Here is a 20,189-nt window from a genome sequence, read left to right as displayed (position 1 = left end):
TAGTTATGAATAATTAAATAAAATATCATGAAAACAACTTGTTAACCTCATGTGGTACCCTTAACAAAAAATTCAGCAACAAACTGCGGTCCTAAAAAAAATTAACAATGAAAAAAAAAAAAAATTCACTAAGTGTCAAATTAGTGTCAAATTAAGTGTCATCACCAAATTTTTATGGTAGATAGCTAATATAATGGACCGTTTTCCCTCAAAAAATTACGTTGGTATTCCGATAGGGTTTTGAGATATTTGAGTTTTTGTGACAAAAATGATGTTTTTTAATGCAAAAAAAATTTTTTTTTTACTGTGTGTATTTTTTTTGGAATCTTTATTTATAAGCGGTTTCTTCACCACCGCTTAGTTCTTAAACCTGGTTTAATCGTATGGGTAAACGTGGTTTACGGCTTAAGCGAAGGTGAAGAAATCGGCCCTTAGTTGTCTAACTTTGTTTCTTTAGTTGTCTAACAATCGAACGAACCGTTTTTGCTGTGCAGCTTTTTGAATATTTTTGAACCATTTTCACTGATATGTCCCACAACCGTGGTGACACAATATGAATAAGGGAACAAGAACTTTTAGAGGTAACAAATTAAGCGTTTATTCTCTTCAGGTGCGTGACTAGGAATGAGCCTTTTCACTTATTGAATGGCCTAAATAAGCAACCGCCTAGTTGGTTGCTAGGTTGCTAAGTAGCTCGGTTGCTTCAACATCTGAGTTGCTATGATCCAACATCTCCCCCCTTTAATCCATCAAGTAGGATCGGAACCTTGAAGGCAGCCGTATCATACGTCTAGCTCTGTCAGGAACGGAATCCACAACTGGAGGAGCTGGTACTTCTTCGGATGCTTCGGAATAAAAAGAGTCGTCAGATTCATTTGGATTTTCATTCAAAGCAGGTATCTCAGGTTCGTCGTCATCAGCGTTCATAATGCGCCTTGTAAATTCAGAACTGGAGAGTCCAAATCCGTCGAAGAATACTGATAGAGGTGATGGATCTTGATGTGATTTTTTTTCAGGAACACGTTGTTTCAATTGATTCGCATGGGAACGGATTAGGCGTTGTCGGTCTTCTAGGTACACGTTATAGTTTACTTTTCCGATTCGCTCTACGATGGTAGCCTTCTCCCAGTTCCACGTGTTGTTTTGATGCACTTGCGCGTATACTTGCTCTGCTGTTGCAAACTGTCGTTTTACAGCACCATGCTTCTTATTAAAAACTGTATTTTGCTTCTCTGCTTTGTCACAGGATGTTGATGGAACTTCTGTTGGTGGTTGCAGCAGTGAGAAAACAGTTCGAATTGGCCTCTGGAACATTATTTCGGCAGGAGATTTTCCACCTAAGTCGCTTGATGGAGTGGTGCGATATACTTGGAGAAAAACTTGCAAAGCTTCTTCCAAAGTCTCTCCTCCCGAACGAATTTTTCGTAAGCTTCGCTTTAGGGTATCCACAAATCGCTCTGCCAGTCCATTTGATTGAGGATGGTAAGGGGCTGTACGAATGTGGTTGATGCCGAGGCTCTCACAGAATGTCCGGAATTCATGGCTGGTAAATTGAGTTCCGTTGTCAGATACGAGGGTTACCGGAACACCGAATGTTGAAAACATCTGTTTGAGGAGCTTGATTGTTGTTTTGGAGGTCATTGTCCGAGTCGCAAACACTTCTGGCCATTTTGTATACGGATCGACAACCACGAGAAAATACATACCGTCGACAGGACCTGCATAATCCAGATGGATGCGTGACCAAGGCTTCGAAGGAACTGGCCACGATTCGAGAGTCGTCTTGGTTGGACTTTTTCCCGCGGTAGAACATGGTGAACATCGCTTGACAAAATCTTCTATGTCCTTGTCGATTCCGGGCCAATAGATGAAACCTCGAGCGATTGCCTTCATTCGGACTATCCCTGGATGACCACGGTGAAATTGCTTCATGATCTGCCGTCGAAACCTGTCAGGTACCACTACTCTGTCGTGGAACATCACGCAGTCGTTGACTAGACTAAGCGATTCACGCCTGTGGTAGTAGGGAAGGGCTTCTGGATCGGTGATTGAAGTTTGATTGTTTGGCCATCCTTCGCGTATGTACTTTGTGACCAGCTGCAACGTTTTGCTTGACCTGGTAGCTTTTTGAAGAGCGCCGAATGAAACTGGTACCTTGTCCACATTGTCCGCCAGAATGCTTGTCATGTCTTCTTCGAGAGTAACTGCAGCAAATACATACTCCTCTTCTGGTCGAATGTTGCGATCGATGAGCCTTGACAACATATCTGCACAGCCAAAGTCGTTGGTAGCCACATACTGGATCTGGAAATCGTAGTTCAGAAGAGTCAGCGCCCATCGCTGTAGCCGGTTTGCGGTGTGAAGTGGAATGCCCTTTTTGGATCCAAAAATCGATAGTAAGGGCTTATGGTCCGTCAATAGCTTGAAACGTCGTCCCAGCAAGTACTTGTGGAATTTCGTAACCGCATACACCAGAGCAAGTGCCTCCTTCTCCGGTTGACCATAATTCCTTTCGGCTGGTGTGAGTGAGCGCGATGCATGTTGAATTGCCTTCAAACTGCCATTCGGGAACTCATGAAATATAACTGCGCCTATACCTGTGCTTGATGCGTCGGCTGCAACAATCATCGGTAGCTTGGGGTCATAGTGAGTTAATAGCAGCTTGGATTGAAGAATTTTCTTGAATTCATCGAAAGACTGTTGACATTCAGAGTTCCACTCCCACTTGACACCTTGTTTCAGCAGCTTGTCCATAGGATGTCGCAGATTGTGCATGTTGCGAACAAATCTTCCATAGAAATTGATTGCTCCAAGGAAGGATCGAAGCTCGGAAATGTTGGTCGGGGGTGGAATTGATGCAATGGCCTTCAGTTTTTCGGGATCCGGACGTATACCTCGAGGGTCGACAATATGTCCTAGATATCCAATTTCCGTTTGGTAGAATCTGCACTTCTCCAGCTTGATGTGGAATCCGTATTCTTGCAAACGACTGAGTAGCTTGTTGAGTGAAGCGTTGTGTGACTTCCAGTCTTTTCCGAAAATGATCAAATCATCGATGAACGAACGAATTCCCGGAATATCTGCTATCATGCCATCTATCAAACGCTGGAATGCTCCTGGTGCCGATTTCACTCCTGGAGCGAGTCTGTTGAACTGGAACAATCCTCTGTGGGTGTTGATAGTGAGGAGCTTTTTGGAGTCATCGTCCACTTCTACTTGCAGATAGGCATCCGACAAATCGATGATGCTGAACACAGTGCTTCCGTTGAGTTGCGCAAAAATCTCCTCCGGCGTTGGTAGTGGATAGTGATTGGCTTCCAGGGAATCGTTCAATCCTGTCGAATAATCTGCACAAATCCGTACTCGTCCATTCGGCTTGCGAACTGCTACAATTGGCGCTGCCCACTCTGAGAAGTCTACTGGTGTGATGATTCCAAGATTCTGCAGACGGGTTAGTTCGGCGTCAACGAGTGGAACCGTGTTGAAAGGGACCGGTCGCTTGGAACAAAATACGGGCTTAGCTTCAGGCTTCAGAAACAGCTTCACTTTTGTCTTCGTGCAGTGACCCAACGATTCGTCAAAAACTTGAGCATGCTTAGCTTGGAGTTGATTAAGTGCATTGTTGGTTGATGGCTTGTCTCCAGATCCAATGTGGTTGCAGATTGCGTTGAACGGTATTGACCACAGGTTGAACAGGTCGATCCATTCTATGCCCAGAACATTGAGATCAGGAACAGACGTCACAAAACATCTTGCTTGCTTCACAACGCCGTTGATAGCCGCATCACACTGGAATTCTCCGATCAGACCTAATGGCTCGCCGGACGCATTGACAGCTTCTATTGAGGGTAGTCTTGCTTCTGGCTTCTGCAGCAATTTCCAGGTTGATTCGGAAACCACTGTGATGTCGCTCGCGGAATCCAACTGAAGTGAAACTGCAACTCCGTTGATTGATGTCGTCACAAATTTCCGCTTCCTGCTCTGATTCGCGATTTGATTCACTATGAATACGCTTCGGGTCTGTGTGGCTGATCTGTTCTTCTTCTTTCCCTTGTAACGTTTGTCTTGAGATGAACTGTCTGAAGTTTTCTTAATACAGCCGCAGTAGCCCTCCTTATGGCCAGTTCGATTGCACGTCTTGCATTGATGTGTAGAAAACGGACAGTCACGAACAAAATGCATTTGTCCGCATTGCCAACAGGGAGTACGGGGTGTTTTCGATTCCGTCTTCATCGAATGCTGGGAAAACTTACCGGGTTTCTTCTCCGAGACTGCGCGAACAGATGACTTCAAGCTTGATTGCTGCTCGATCATTGATGTGTCCGCTTTCAAGTTTACGAGGCGTTGAAACTCGTCGATGAGCGTCTGGAGTGTTACCGGGTGTTCTGCCGTTTCGCCTTCGATGCGTGCTTGGAGTCGGGCTCGGATGTCTGCATATCGAGGAGCTTTGAGTCCGCAGACGAACACTAAACACTTGAAATGGTCGATCTTGCAATTCTGGAACTCGAATTCTTCCACAGCTCTGTTCACCATGCCGCCATAGCTGATTATGTCGTCGCCTTCCGACTTGACTAGCTGCAGGCACTGGAAACGTCGGTGGAAAATTGATGACTGCGTACCGAAAATCTTCTTGAGTGTTGAGATGGTTTCGGTGAACTGAAGATCCTTGGGTAACTTCGGAAGAATGTAATTCACGTATCGGCTATGAGATGCGGTATCCAGCTTCCTCAGGAGTAACCGAACTTTGGCTGCATCGTCCAAATTCCTGGCATCACTCTCGAATAGCTCCGTGTATCGGGAAAACCACTTCTCAAAAGTAATCCCGTTGTCCGGATCGAAGGTGAATTCACTGATGTTGGTCGATAGCGCTTCTAGGGTCTGCTCGGTGTTCGGTGGTGCTGGAACGGCCAACCGCGACAGAAGTCTGGTGATTTGCAGAATGGCTTCTTGCAGCTCGTTTCCTCCGTTGCCTCCACCGCTACTTCCTCCCGCCGGGGTTGAACTCGCAGGCATTCTTCCGGATGGATTCGTGATCTGGATCGCTTGAAAACGTAACGTCCAGCAAAAACTCGTCGCCAACTGATATGTCCCACAACCGTGGTGACACAATATGAATAAGGGAACAAGAACTTTTAGAGGTAACAAATTAAGCGTTTATTCTCTTCAGGTGCGTGACTAGGAATGAGCCTTTTCACTTATTGAATGGCCTTAATAAGCAACCGCCTAGTTGGTTGCTAGGTTGCTAAGTAGCTCGGTTGCTTCAACATCTGAGTTGCTATGATCCAACATTCACATACACCCTTTTGAAAAGTTAGTCGTGACTCAACTTGAAGATTTGATATCGGAAAATGACGATTCAGATGGAACTGAAAAACTGTGCAAAGTTTCAGATATTTTTGAAATGGTCGATCAGAATCGACTTGCATGCCTCCCTGGAATCCCTCATATCGACATTTTCAGATAATCGCATAACGTGGATTTATCTTGCAGAGCACAATATTGACAACTGTCGAAAAACTCGAGCGACAGAGCTGAGTCGAACGATTTTTTCGATCGACAGTGACTCCAGTCGAGTCATTTTGATCGACTCGACTTATGAAATAGACCCCATAATTTCTTGCGCGTGGATTACTGAGTTGAAAGATTTTATCTAGCATCAAATGAACCAAAGATTTTGACTAAAGATCGATCATAGAGCTCTAAGATGATATCTTGTTATTCGATCCGTATCTTTCTCAGATGATCAAATGATGGGATGAAATGCAATGTCTGCTTTTTAGTGATCAAGTCACTAAAAAGTGACTAGCTACCAGGCCTGCCATTCGTATGTAGTATCTGGCCTCCCTCCCACGGTTAAATCTCCAAGTCGCTTACGCCACATCTCATCATTATTGGTGCTCATAAGCTTTCAAGCAAAAGGAAGGACTAACTACGGCAGGAAGAAAAAACATGGAATTCGTTTTATTTGACTCTTTATTGCTAAATCTTTACCATACAGATTCTATAGATCCATAGTTTCACACACACTTGAGTAAAAGTATCTCACAGGGAAAGGACAGTCTAAAATCTTACAACGCTTGATCGGGAGAAGAAGACGACAAATCTTGCGCGTAACAATAGCGAAAGGTTCTTTCGCATTTTCCATCGGCTCGGTTCTTTTTTAACCATCATTTGATGTACGAGGGGGGGGGGGGGAATGAAGTAAAATAAAAGGGAAACAAACTCGGGCAAGTTTAGTTATAAAAGTAGAACCGCGGTGTTGCATTCCGCGGCCACAATGTGTTTATTTTTGGAACGTTCTATTAGCTGGCAATTACAATTTATTTTATTCGATTGTTATTTTAGATCGGCTCAGGGAAACACAAAATGCATTAGATTGTACAATTTGGTTTCTTTCTTCGATATTGTTGTAGTCTTCTTCGTATGAAGTTGTGTGATACAATTCCGAATTGTTTTGCGAATGTTCAACATTAAGGAAACATAAATGAGAAGCTGATTGATTTACTTTTAAAGAAAATAAAAAGATAATGTTTTACGACTTTATGAAGATAAGAATTTACAGTTGACCACAGTTGGAAACCACAATCTGCTTGGAGGTCTTTCCCGATTGGTTTCCGTAGGATTCGACCTTCCGGATGACATCCATACCCTCGACAACACTGCCGAAGACAACGTGGCGGTCATCGAGCCAGGAGGTCTTCACGGTGGTGATGAAGAACTGGGATCCGTTGGTGTTGGGTCCGGCATTTGCCATCGACATGATTCCGGGGCCAGTGTGTCGCAGGATGAAGTTCTCATCCTCGAACTTGTTGCCGTAGATGGACTTTCCACCAGTACCGTTGTGGTTCTGGAAATCGCCACCCTGGCACATGAAGTTGGGAATCACACGGTGGAAGGTGGAACCCTTGTAGCCGAATCCCTTCTCTCCGGTGCAGAGCGCACGGAAGTTTTCGCAAGTCTTTGGAGTTACATCTGTGCGCAGCTGAAATGAGAGAAAAATAATGAAGGTAAATAAGGGCTGTCGACTGATCTAGAACATAATCTTGATTATTATTATTATTATTATTATTTATTAAGGAGGTTTTAACTTCAAAGTCATTCGCCTCCAGATAATTTTGATAATTGTAGCGTAAAAAGATATTGTAATTTGCGTTTTCTAGACTTACAAAACTCTTCACTGACAAAACTCCTAATTTGACTGCGGAGCTATCTATTGTTTTAAATTTTTCTATTGATCCTAAGATTTCGTAGGGTAGCCAATAATGACTGCAGCGCCAACACTCAGCCAGAGTGTCCGCATATTATCCGCACAAACTTTGAAGGGATGCATTTATGAAATCAAGCTGAACAAATCTCGCATAACTTCTGATCTCGCCCTAAAAGCCATTGGTAACCATGTGTGTAGCTCGTTGTTACTGAGCATCTGAATGGATTTTCATGATATTTAATAACGCTCTGGGGAAAAAAGGATCAATATCTACTTGCCCGTGATGTTGGTTTGGATGCTTATTCCTTCATTTGCTCAGAATCAACGGGCTACGCTCGTGGTTACCAATGGCTTTTAGGGCGTTATCTCAGAGTATGCGAGAAATCTAGCATTCCGATACGGTTCAATACCTTGACATATTACCGTAAGGACGCCATTCACCGCTCATGCTCCATTCACCGCTCATGCTCCATTCACCGCTCATTGAACTATTTTGAAAAATCTGAACAAATTTTCGCAATAAAAGTAATCAACATGTATTAGTATACCAGAATGGATTTTATCAGAATGAAATTCATATGATTTATTCTATATACTATTTAGAAAAAATAATTTTATGCTGTTTAAGGCGGTAAACATGAGTTGAACAATGATTTTATTATGGCAGATCGAAAAATGCTTTTTAGCTGCCACGCTTCAATATGTTGTTGTACTATAGTACAAAGATAACAACCAGCTAATGAAAGTAAATTAATTCCAACTAGTTGTGTATATAGAGCCTCATACTTAGGATGAGCGGTGAATGGCGCCCTACACATGTATCATTGGCATACATGTTTTTCGGTATTATTATACGTTGTTCACATTTCAACTTTTTTCCTATAAAAACAAATGTTTTATCTTGCGTCTAGCGCAAAAAAATATCAAAAAACCGATTTTTGACAAAATTTAATATGTTGAAATGCTGTTAAATGAGCGGTGAATGGCGTCCTTACGGTATATTCATTCATGATCAGTAAATCTTACACATTCCTGATTTCAAATATTTGAAAAATCAACCCAAATGTGCTGAGTGGCCTTAATGAGCGCCATTTTCTAAGATTTTTACGGGAGAGAAAAGTCGGGGCCCAGATAGCCGTAGCGGTAAACGCGCAGCTATTCAGCAAGACCAAGCTGAGGCTCGTGGGTTCGAATCCCACCGGTCGAGGATCTTTTCGGGTTGGAAATTTTCTCGACTTCCCAGGGCATAAAGTATCTTCGTGCCTGCCACACGATATACAGATGCAAAAATGGTCGATGGCATAGTAAGCTCTCCGTCAGTGGCGACTCGTAACCTCACTTTCTTCCTGTTCTACGACTCTAAAAATGACTATTTCGGCAAATTTAGATTATGAATCAAAAAGTATATTATTGAAATCATCCTTTCTAACAAATCTCTACTCATTACATGCAATTTGTTGCTGAAATTCAAGAATTTCTATTCGTGGAACAGGTAGGTTTGAGGTTAGGGAATCGCCACTGCTCTCAGTTAATAACTGTGGAAGTGCTCATAAGAACACTAAGCTGAGAAGCAGGCTCTGTCCCAGTGGGGACGTAACACCAGAAAGAAGAAGAAGAAGTCCTTCAAACTCACAGGATTTGAACGGTACAATTTTGTATTTCCAGTTTAACGTAAAGTCAAAAACCTATAGATAGCCGTAAACATCAATAGACAATTTAGATTAGTGTCAATAAGAATTTAGGAAGGAGCTATCTCTTGATTGACCCTCGAGAAAAATGAATGGAAATAAAATGAAAATGATTTACAAATAAAATGTTATTGCTTTTTATATAGGGTAACAGTCGTATTTTGGACCCCCTAAGGAAGTGATTTTAGTTTTTTGTCTCAATTAATTAATTGCACAGCGTAACCAAGTCAAAGAACATGCCTAAATGTAGAGAAAAACTTCCCCTACTTGATAAAAATGCCCCTACGATCATGTGGGATTCAAAAAATGTCGAAAATAATTGAATTGTGATGCACTGATTTTTATTATTTTGGACACACCAATACATTTTGGACCCTCAAAGTATATATTTTGGACCCCCGGCATTTTTTATCGATTGGCGAAAAAGTCCACGACACTCGTTATATAATATGCTTGCCCATAGTCTAATCATCGATTGACAATGGAAAACCGAAGAAATTCTACGCTTTTAGGGCGGAAATTTGAAAAACGTTTTTGTTTACATCTGAAAAATTTCTGGCGGCTTCAATTTCTGTGTGTAACGTGTTGTAACGGTTGCATGGATGAACCGATTAAATTAAATTAATTTCAAATAAAATAAACACATTTTCTATGTACAAACGGTTGATGCAAGTGCGGAATAGTCCTATCTTTCCAAATGGCATGCGTAATGAGTTGGTCTTTCGATTTAAACTGGGAAATTTGCAGGAAAATGGCCCAGGGGGTCCAAAATATATAGGGGTCCAAAATATATTGGTTACCCTATCCTTGAACAACATTTTCGATATCAGTGACTATACTAAGGCGGCATCCATTTATTACGTAACGCTAAAATTGGAAATTCTTGCCCCCCCCCCCTCCGTAACGCTTTTTGTATGAAAAATTTCAAATTTTTGTATGAGCCGTAACGCTGTAGCCTCCCCCCCCCTCCCTCTAGAGCGTTACGTAATTTGTGGATGCCGCCTAATAGAACTTTACTAGAAAGCTAGAAAGAAGAATAACAGCCCTGCAAGTATTACTGCTTGTTTTACTGTGGATTTTTTTCACATCTTACTCCAACGATCTCTGCAGGAGTTTGTTTTTTGATATTTCAAGAACTTTCTAATCAATTCTTCCAAGAATTTAGTTTTGGATACCTTCAAGAACTCATTCTGGAGTTTTTCTGAGGATAGCCATAGAAACTACTTAACTTCAGAGATTTCATCATGCATACCTTCAAAGACCGTTGGAGAAATTTTCAAAGGAAGTCCCATGTTCTCAAGAAATAACATCCATGAATTTTTCAATTGATTTCCATAGGACTTTCTAAAACATTCCCGTTTAGAGCATCTTCAAAATTCAAAATTGTTATTTTTTGTATTTCCCAAAGAAATCTGAAAAAATAGTCATTCTTCAAGAAGCTTCTCCAGGTAAGGATTTGTTTCATTTATTTTAGGAGGTAGGATACATGCAGCGAACTGGACTACCGAAATTCATACATTTTGCCTTATGAAAGATGGAACGATTATCGAAATACGAACGCTTTATGTATTGTTTTAGCATCAATCCACACCAAGGCGTCGATAGACGCGGGGTGTACGCACGAGTCTATCGATCGCAAGGTCCTTGGTTCGATTCCAGGTTGCCGCAATAACTATTTTTGTTTTCAAATTTCAGTTTCATAAGGCAAATTTATGAATTTCAACCCGATTCCTTGTGGCGAATTTTCATAAGGGGTTCCTATATTTATCGATAGTCCATTTGCCTGAGTGTAGGATTTGTTTCACATCTTTTAGGAGGTAATTTTAAGAAAAATCTGCGTGGAATTTCTAAAGAAAATTTTGGTGTGAGTTCTAAGTATGCCTTGATGAATTCCTACGAGGATCTCTGAAAAAAAAAAGTATTCTTGATAAAATTCTTTTTAGGATTTTCTTGATAAAGTGCTAATATAACGAAAAAAAACATCGAAGAAATTCGGAAATACTCCCTGGAGAAATTTAAGTACCGTAAAACGGGGTAACTTTGATAGTGCGAGACCCACAACATACTAAACGAAATAACAATGTTTCTGTTAATCAGTTAAGCAAAACGGATGCAAAAGTAAAAAGTATTAGTATAACATGGGCCAAGCATTTAAACTCATATTTTTTCCACATTTTTGTCAGTTTTCAGAATAAAATCGATTAGTAGCGTGTATTAATAGTAAATCGTCACTCAACCAGCAAGAAATCACGTTGATTGATTTGAATACTGAGAAATAGGAATTGAAAATGTGGTGAATAATATAAAAACTTATTCAAATAGTCTCAAGTCCGAATAGTGAACAAACTTACTTTATCGATCCTACGTGTTTCGCAGACGAAATTCTACACGTTCAGCTCTCACCCAACTAGATTTTTCTCTTTTAAAACGTTTAATTCCGGAATTACAAAACGGCGTAAGTAAGAATTCCAACTCTCGCAACCCAACCGCTAATTTCACCGCTCCGTTGTATGGAGAGTCAAAGTGACTTAACCACGAATAAAAACAAAACACTACTTGAGCCGATTTTACACTGATACAAAAACGTCGAAAGTAACTGAATGAAACGGCTTATCATATTGTTATAACTTTTTTGTGGGAAATCATAGAAACTACCTAATTTTTGAACGCGAGCTGATTGCATGCAAAATTTAATCGATGTACACGTCGAAAAAATGTTACAATGATGATTCATTTTAAAACAGTTTTGTAATGCTTTTTAATTATTTTTTTCAAAACCGTATGAAAGTTAGTTACGTTGATTTGAAAAAGTTTCTCGATTACTTCTCATTTTCTCAGAGTCAACGGACTGAGGATTGGCCCTTTTGAATTGTTACGCGACATTTCATCGAATATAATGCCTGAAGGAATTTTTGGAACAATTTCTTAAAGTAATCGATCGTTGCTGATTTTTTTTTAGAATACATACGAAAAATGAACACATCAATTACACAATTGTTGTAGTTTCTTGGAAAAAAAATATCTGAACTTTGGAATGAACCTTCGTGGGAGAACTTCTTCTGATATGGGATAAATCTCATAGAAGTAACAACTAGAAAAATCGGTGAATGAATCATTGAAAAAACATCTGAGGAAATCCTGGAATAATCACTGTCATTTTTTTTTCAGGGTGATCTATGTGAAAATCACTGGAGGTAAAATCAACGATTTTCTTGACAAAATTTGTGAATGAATTCATTTGAGTATACCTTGAAAAATTACTGGTAAATATAAAGACATTCCAGAAAGGATCACTACACAAATAATTTATTTCGCCGAGGCCGGCAAAAATAATTTCCGAGAACCCAACAGCTGAGATTTCGGCAAAAATCTCGGTAAAAGTTCAAAGTGCCGATTGAACTGCAAAATGTTAAATCAATCCAGTTGTCAAAATTTTACGAAAATATCGGCAATCAATTACTGAAAATCTCGGCACACCACTACCGAGATTCGGTAAACGGTCATTTTTTCGATTGGAAGAAGAACAAGACAAAAAAAAACAAACATAAATTTCAATTATCAAAACAAATTTATTCAAATTTTACACCACAGAAAACATCTAAATTTTCACAAAATTTGTAAAATGTCGTGCTTTTCTATTTGAAGCAAATGATAGCAGCACAACTATTTCACAGCACTTCCATTGCGAGGAGTAGTAGTTCTCGGGGAGTATTCCTAAAAGTGTAATAAAAATTGCATTAACTGAGCTGACTCGTCTGAATGAATCATTTATAGGCACAAATATACGCCATAATGCAATGAGTTCTGTGAATACTTACATGTAGGCGCTCTCCCTCTTTCCACGAACGGTTTAAAATATTTCGAGCACATGTTGGTTTCTGCAGCTCTGATTTTTTCGGTTTTGACAGATGCGCTTTGCCGAAATTCAGTAAAAATGTTTGTTTGCTGATTGTTTTGGTAAAATAGATTACCGATTCTTAAGGCTCAAACGCAATGATAGCGGAACGGCAACGGAAAGCGGAACCGGTTCGCCAGCATGGACTACAACAAGCTTGTCGACTCAGTGTTAGTTCAATTTCATTCGTTGTCAACTCAGTCGAGATGGTGTGGTTCATCCTGGCGAACCGGTACCGCATTCCGTTGCCGTTCCGCTATCATTGCGTTTGGGCCTTTAGTTATTTATGTAAACTACCGATTTTCGTCAATTTGCATTTGTCAATATCGCTCATCTGTCAAAATTGAACGAGATTTCGGTAAAAATATGTTTTACCGGCTGAATTCGTCATTTGAGTTTACCGAAATTAAATTCTGCGATTAAGTGTGTATAATACCTGAAGCATTCCTTGAAATTTCCTCCAGAACTTGTGAAAGCCATGACCATTGTAACCATGACATTTTGTTTTTAGTATGGTTCAATGAGTCGATATCGAGTCATGGAACATCGACTCATGGAGGTTTCACTTTAAAAGAATCTACTATCACTTCACAGAACTCTTTATCTTAGATCATTTGCTAAGCGGCGAAAAATTCGCTCGACTCAGCTCTGTCACTCGAGTTTTTCGACAGTTTGTTGTTACTCTATGTGACTGGATTACTATGGACCTGTGCACGAGTTCACTGTTTGACGTTTGAGCGGTGCCGTGTTATTTACGTGACCATGGCAACGAGTGAATTCGGCACCGCTCAAATGTCAAATTAGTGAACTCATGCATTGGTCCATAGGCCTATTCACAAGACGTTTCAAACCAGCTGATCGGGAAGCTCTTTGACAGTTCTTCCATGGAGATGACAGTTCCGTGTTAGCACCGGTTCTCCACCGATGTAAACAAATGCATAGAGGGACCTGTCACATGAAAAGGTCAATGAGTCTATGCATGCTATAAAACGTTTGTCTTTTACTGTGCGCTCTGTTTTCAAGTTGCCCGTGAGAGAGAACGAGACAGCACCAACACACGGCGAACAGTGAAAGTCAAAAGAACAATGGACCGATGCACGAGTTCACTAATTTGACGTTTGAGCGGTGCCGAATTCATTGGTTTCCATGGCCACATAAATAACACGGCACCGCTCAAACGTCAAAAAGTGAACCCGTGCATAGGTCCATAGAATTTATGGCACGTACAGAGGCTCATAGGCTCATGGAAATCGACGGGTGACATCTGAAATATGCATGCTTGCTTTGATCGACAATGAATACAGACGAATCACATGAATCTGCTCGATTTATAAAATAGGCACCTCAATTTTTCACCAGCCGAATTGAAAATAAAACGGAACTAAAGTATGTATGTATGTAGGTTTATTTATTTGTGACGATAACCTATTAGTTTTAAGGCCCAAGTAAAAATGATGCAAAAGTCAAAACTGAAAAAGCAGTTCTCTCTTTTTGAATAGAAAAATCAAAGAAAATAAAAACATCAGGCTCTTTTATTTGCCAAATAAAAAGGCTGTGTGTTTTTATTTTTATCAATTTGTTGTTTCAAAAGGAGAAAACTGCTTTTTCAGTTCTGACTTTTTTGCCATTTTCTCTTGCACCTTAAAGTTTAAAGTTTTACGTTTTGTTGCTACCTAAAGTTGATCTATTACGTGCTCTCTGTTAATTTTTGAATATACATTGAATTTGTGGAGAATAAAAGTACCAAACAGTTGGTTTTGAGTTTAAAAACCTTTTCACACCGTGGTGTCAGTGTCCAAATTTAACTTTAAGCTTGTTTGTACACTCTTGCCTATATCGGCTCAGAAGTCTATTCGGACATTACTAGAGGAAAATTACCGGTGCAAACGCACACACACAGTTATCTTTGCGATATGCACACACACACACACACACACACACCTGTAGTATAACTGTATCGAATAAGCGTACGATGCAGCTCGAATGATGAACCGGAATTCAACTCACACATGCGGGGCTGCCTACAGCAATGGAAAAAAGGCTAAGAAGTTCCAAGTCCGTGACCGGCGACCTTCTTCCGTACCGTCCGTCCTCTTTTTCATGGACAGATGCCCAGTTTCCCGTAGCGTATATTATAGAGGGGACATTGTGGTCATTTGATATGTAAATCAATAAGTGACTGGATAGCAAATATGACCGTAATTGCACCACAGCAAGCGCTGCATTTTTTATTCGAATTTATTTGCCTTCACCAATGAATGTGACAATGTAATACAATAGTAGGCGTTACCTGATTCTAATCACACGAACCGGTCAAAGAAACACCTTGTCGTGTTTTTTTGTCCTAGTAGGCAATGAGACGACACGAACGATGATTTCATCTGCAAATCAGCTCACATATGCAAGGAAGAAAAGAGGCGTCTTGTGAGCAAATTATCGATTTTCTCTGCTACAATGGAAATGACCTTCAAAAGTGAGCAGTTGGTTATCATTAGTAGAGAACCGTAACCGCTATCAGCGATGACATCGCAAATTTCGCCGGTAAAGCCGTTCTATTCCAGAACGCTCCATTTTAACATCGAAAAACCCACCCAAATCCAAACCCACATCACCCACAGGGAAAATTTCCCCACGGAAGAAAAATACATCTAGTTCCACTTACCTCAATAACGACACGTCCCAGTGGGGCGTTATCAGCAGTTAGGTCGAAAAAGCAACGCGGCAAACCCATGGCTTTTTTGGCGTAATTACACACTTGCTGCACTAGCAGAGAACTTCCAGAAACACCAGAAAACGACGGTTTACTACGTGCAAGTCCCACAAACGCTCCGGTACGAGTGATGAAGGCTAATGCCATGGCGGAAGTGGCTTGCCGTGTTGCCGTTGTTTGCTGCTCACGAAACGCAAAGTCTGCAAAGAAAACGAATGAATCCATCAGCGTGAACTTTCGTGTGGGGAGATGGGGGTCAAGTAAGACGTCTGATGGCGGGTTTAGCAAAATAATTTCCACGTAAAATCGTGGCATGTCATCCAAACACACCGATTTTAGCATTGGGCGTACATCCCGGATAAAAACGTATCATTCAGTGAATGGAATAAACCATTAATGTACAATATAACGTATTGGATACAATACAGCGTATTGTAATTGAATGTCGAAGCAATATTATTCTTGTTTGGATATACAATTCAAAAACAATATAATATATTGTAACAGAACATTGTATTGTTTTTAATTGGTTTTATACCTTACAATTTTGGTCAAATTCCTATTTTCGCGTAAAACAACTGTTGCTTTTTTCTATGTAGCTTTGTTGAAAGAAATAAACAAAACAAGTTCAGAAAGCAAGAAATGTTGGGTGAAAAATATTCAAAAAGTTAAAATAAGTAGTTTTTTAGAAGTCACTTGACATTAGCTGTAACGACGAATGCAACCATGATACAGTTCGTTGAATTGTTTTTGTATTGTACAACAATACACGAATTGCTAATCAAGACAATACATGAACATTATATCGTATTGTATTTTCAAAATGTTTGTATGAGAAAATATCTATATTTGTATTGTTACGATACTTAACCACCCATACATTATATTGCAAAAATCTCATATACCATACAGTGAACTGTTCAAAACAATATATTGTACTGTAATTGTATTGTCATTTTACATATACTGTATTGTATTTCCAATATATTGAATGGTACTGTTACAATACGTTATATTGTTTTTGTATTGTATTTTTTATTCGGGTTTCTTTTTATATCATATATCGATAAAAAATAAAACATGGTGAAATTTGCTTTTCAATTACGCGTGGCGATAGTTTTCATTTTACTGAATTTTTCGGTAGTTCCAAAACCCAGTAAAATTTTACCGACCCCAGTAATTCAATCTAATGGTAAGTACAGGTCCGTCCCACTCGGGCTCAGATTGGGTACCACTTCTAGTACTGCATTTGGTCCCTCGGTAGTGCAAAAGGTACTCAAGTTTTACAGATCGTAGTACACTTTGAACGGCATTCTAGATTACCTTATGAGCCATAAAATGTTGGGTAATTGCAAGGGACATGGGGGTCTTTAATTTGTCTTTGGTAAGTATGCACTTCAACGGAAAATAATCGCCTATCTCGATGCGTGGAAAATTTCTTGCAAGAAATACTCAAGAAAAGCATTTTTCTTTGGTCGCAGTACGCAGTTTAAAAGAAATGTCAATTCTAATGGGACTCACTGTAGTCAATTTCTTGACCATTTCTTTCCGCAGAATTTTGTACTTTTCTTGAGCTGAACAGCATACCTAGCTAAAGCCTGATTCGCTGCTGACAAGTAATTTCTTGGCCTATCTTGATGTATGGGAAATTCCTGCAAGGAATCGATTAAGGAAGCGCTTTTTTCTGATCGCAGTACGCAGTTGAAAAGAGATGTCAGTTCAAACGGGAGTCGCTGTAGAAAATTTCTGCAAGGAATCGGCGAGAAATTTCTTTAGCGATTCCTGTTCAGCAGCAAATCAGGCTAAGTATGCTGTTTCGCCCATAAAAAGTAAAGAAATTCCTTGACTGAATGGGTCAAAAAATTTCATACAGAGAGCCCCCTTTGAAATTACATTTCGTCTCAGCTGCGTAGGTCGCCCATTGACCTCTATAAAAATTCTGAACACAGACCTCGATGAAGAATATTGTCGAAGACCGCAAAACAATCTGACACTTGTGAAAAAAGTTATTCAATGAAAACCTATTGGCAAGGCGACGTTGATTAACACGTAAAGCCTGGTTTGCTACTGACTAGAAAAGGAATCGCCTATCTCGATGCGTGGAAAATTTCTTCCAAGAAATGGTCAAGAAAATCGCATTTTTCTGATCGCAGTACGCAGTTGAGAAGAAATGTCACTTCAAAGGGGGCTCTCTGTAAGGGTTTATTCACAAATTTCATAACGCCAAAAATGGCCATTTTCGACACCCACCCACCCCCTCGTAACGCTTTTTGTATGAACATTTTACAAATTTTGTATGAGCCGTAACAGCACGAGGACACCCACCCACCCCCTTCAGCGTTATGAAATTTGTGAATGGGCCCTAAGAAATTTCTTGACCCATTCAGTCAAGGAATTTCTTTACTTTTCTTGAGCGAAACAGCATACTTAGCTTAAAGGAATAACAAAAATAACAAAAACGGGCAAAATTTCCGAATAGTCTATGCTTAATAACTTTTCTCACAAGCATCGGATTGCTTTGCGGTCTTCGGCAATGTTGTTCATCGTAGAAATACCTATTGAGGTCTGTGTTCAGAATTTTTATAGAGGTCAATGGGCGACCTCTGGCGATTTTTCTTTGCAAAAGTAAGTTTTCCCATAGTAAATCCCATACAAACTTTGAACGGCTGGCGCTAAAATATAGTATCTCCGATCGAGCTGAAATTTTGCACAGTTGGTATGGGACCTAAATGCAATCCAAAAAGTGGACTGGAGCGAGAATCTAAAATTTTCATATAACCGTGTCCCAGGCTAAGTGCATTGATTTTTTTTTTTCATTTATTTGAAATTATTGAGAGGGTGATAGGGCCCATTCACAAATTTCATAACGCTGAAGAGGGTGGGTGGGTGTCCTCGTGCTGTTACGGCTCATACAAAATTTGTAAAATGTTCAATGTGGGTGGGTGTCGAAAATGGCCATTTTTGGCGTTATGAAATTTGTAAATAAACCCATATTTACCACCGATTTAAAGGGAAGCTAAATATTCAGGATTTGCTTCAGTCAATGCTGTTAAAATGGATTAGTGTTATTTGTTTCTAGATCTGTAATGATGCAACATTAGGTGACAGTAGCACATTGAATAGCCTAAAATTATGTTCAAATGGGACTCTTTCAGGCAGAAAAATTACGCATATATTGTCTGGGCTTCATTCACAATATCCAGCATTGTTTTGTGGACTATTTGATTGGGGTTGAATATTCTGGATGAACGCTAGTTTGTATAGAAATAAAATCTAGTTGATGATATTTTTTCTCTAGAGTATTAAAATTATAATTCTAATTTGTCTAGGATTACAACAGTTTACAAAAAAAGGTAGAAACAGTATTACATTAATTAGTTCTTAGGAAGTTTTTTTAAGGGATATGCAATGAACCTCAATGTCAAATGCTGTCCAAATATTAATAGTAAGTCAGCCATCACAAAACTATTCAATGCAGTTCTAAAAATACGAATAGAGGCGATTTAACATTGCACATTTTGAGGGATAAAATGGCACTTCCGTGGAAAGGTAAGCGGGACTGGTTACAGCGCATTTTCAAACGAAAATCGGAATTATTTCTGTATAAAGTCACTTCAGCTACTATTAGCATCGATTAGCTACTGTCCACTGCTCCTCATTTATCTAAAAAATTGGCAAAACACTAGAAAAATTAGAAGAATATTCGATGTTTCCAGGTTCTGGAAACAATTAAAAAAAAAACTGACGTCAACAACAAAAATTTTCATTTCCACAAAGCTTGCTTCGATCGAACTATAAAAAATTATAGTGTACGCAAGACATGTCAGAAGGGGGTGAATCAAAATTTATGGCATGCTAGCGTAAAAAGCTGGATTTATTTTAAACATATCGATTATCGATATAGTATCGACCGATATCGCGACGCATATATAATTTAACGATTTAACCATTTACGGCATAATCAAATGGAAGTGGCCAAAGTATATACGCGAAACGCCTTGTCCAAAATACATAAAACACACTAATTCGTTAACTCGATAGCTATTTCACTTTCTGATTCAATGATCACCTTATCTAAATTGTCTCTTTGAAAGTGCGATTTATCACAACCCTTACCTTACGAAGTCGGACCACTTTTCTGAAACTGATTCAAATTCTTAATTCACTCTCGGATATCTTTTCCATACAAAATCGGAACACAATATTTAATGGAAATGCAAAAGACAGTCTCGCACATCACAACACAACAGGAGTAAATACACGATTACGTAACCGGCGTTGAAAGGGTTCCGTTCCGGCCTCGTGCCGGTGCGATGAACACTGGTCATCAGGTTCACTGTCGAGAAACATTCATCGAAACGGATAAAACGCAAACTTTGACAGCCGCTCGTTCATTTCCAGCACCGATGAATTATGTTGTTCATCGATAGTGGCACAAGAAATCTGTAGTTAATTTGGATAATAACACTTATTCGACATTAAATTGTGGCAAACTTAACAGATATGATATTACTTTTCTTTAAAATCCACGTCCAATGAACTGTTCCGGCATAATTTCACTGAAATCTTGATTAAAACTGTAGCTTCATTTTTTGTTTATGTTTACATTTGCCGGGTATCGTTCCACTTTTCCAGCGTTCCCCTTGCGCGTTCATGCATTTATCCAGAACGGATCATTCATTTGTCTGT

General features: G+C 39.6%; 1 protein-coding gene across 1 annotated transcript; it reads right to left on the bottom strand.

Annotated features, from left to right (window-relative positions):
- Positions 1 to 5,955: 5,955 nt before the first annotated feature.
- On the bottom strand, positions 5,956 to 20,077 carry LOC5575296 (peptidyl-prolyl cis-trans isomerase). The gene is made up of 3 exons (XM_001655612.2): positions 19,617 to 20,077; positions 15,453 to 15,700; positions 5,956 to 6,982 (listed from the first exon to the last, which is right to left on the bottom strand). Exons 2-3 carry the CDS (start codon positions 15,645 to 15,647, stop codon positions 6,557 to 6,559), a joined length of 621 nt encoding a protein of 206 aa, XP_001655662.1. The 5' UTR covers positions 15,648 to 15,700; positions 19,617 to 20,077; the 3' UTR covers positions 5,956 to 6,556.
- Positions 20,078 to 20,189: the final 112 nt, after the last annotated feature.

This window comes from Aedes aegypti, chromosome 1 (genome assembly GCF_002204515.2).
Source record: "Aedes aegypti strain LVP_AGWG chromosome 1, AaegL5.0 Primary Assembly, whole genome shotgun sequence".
Lineage (NCBI taxonomy): Eukaryota > Metazoa > Arthropoda > Insecta > Diptera > Culicidae > Aedes > Aedes aegypti.
This window is presented reverse-complemented; position numbering and strand designations above follow the sequence as displayed.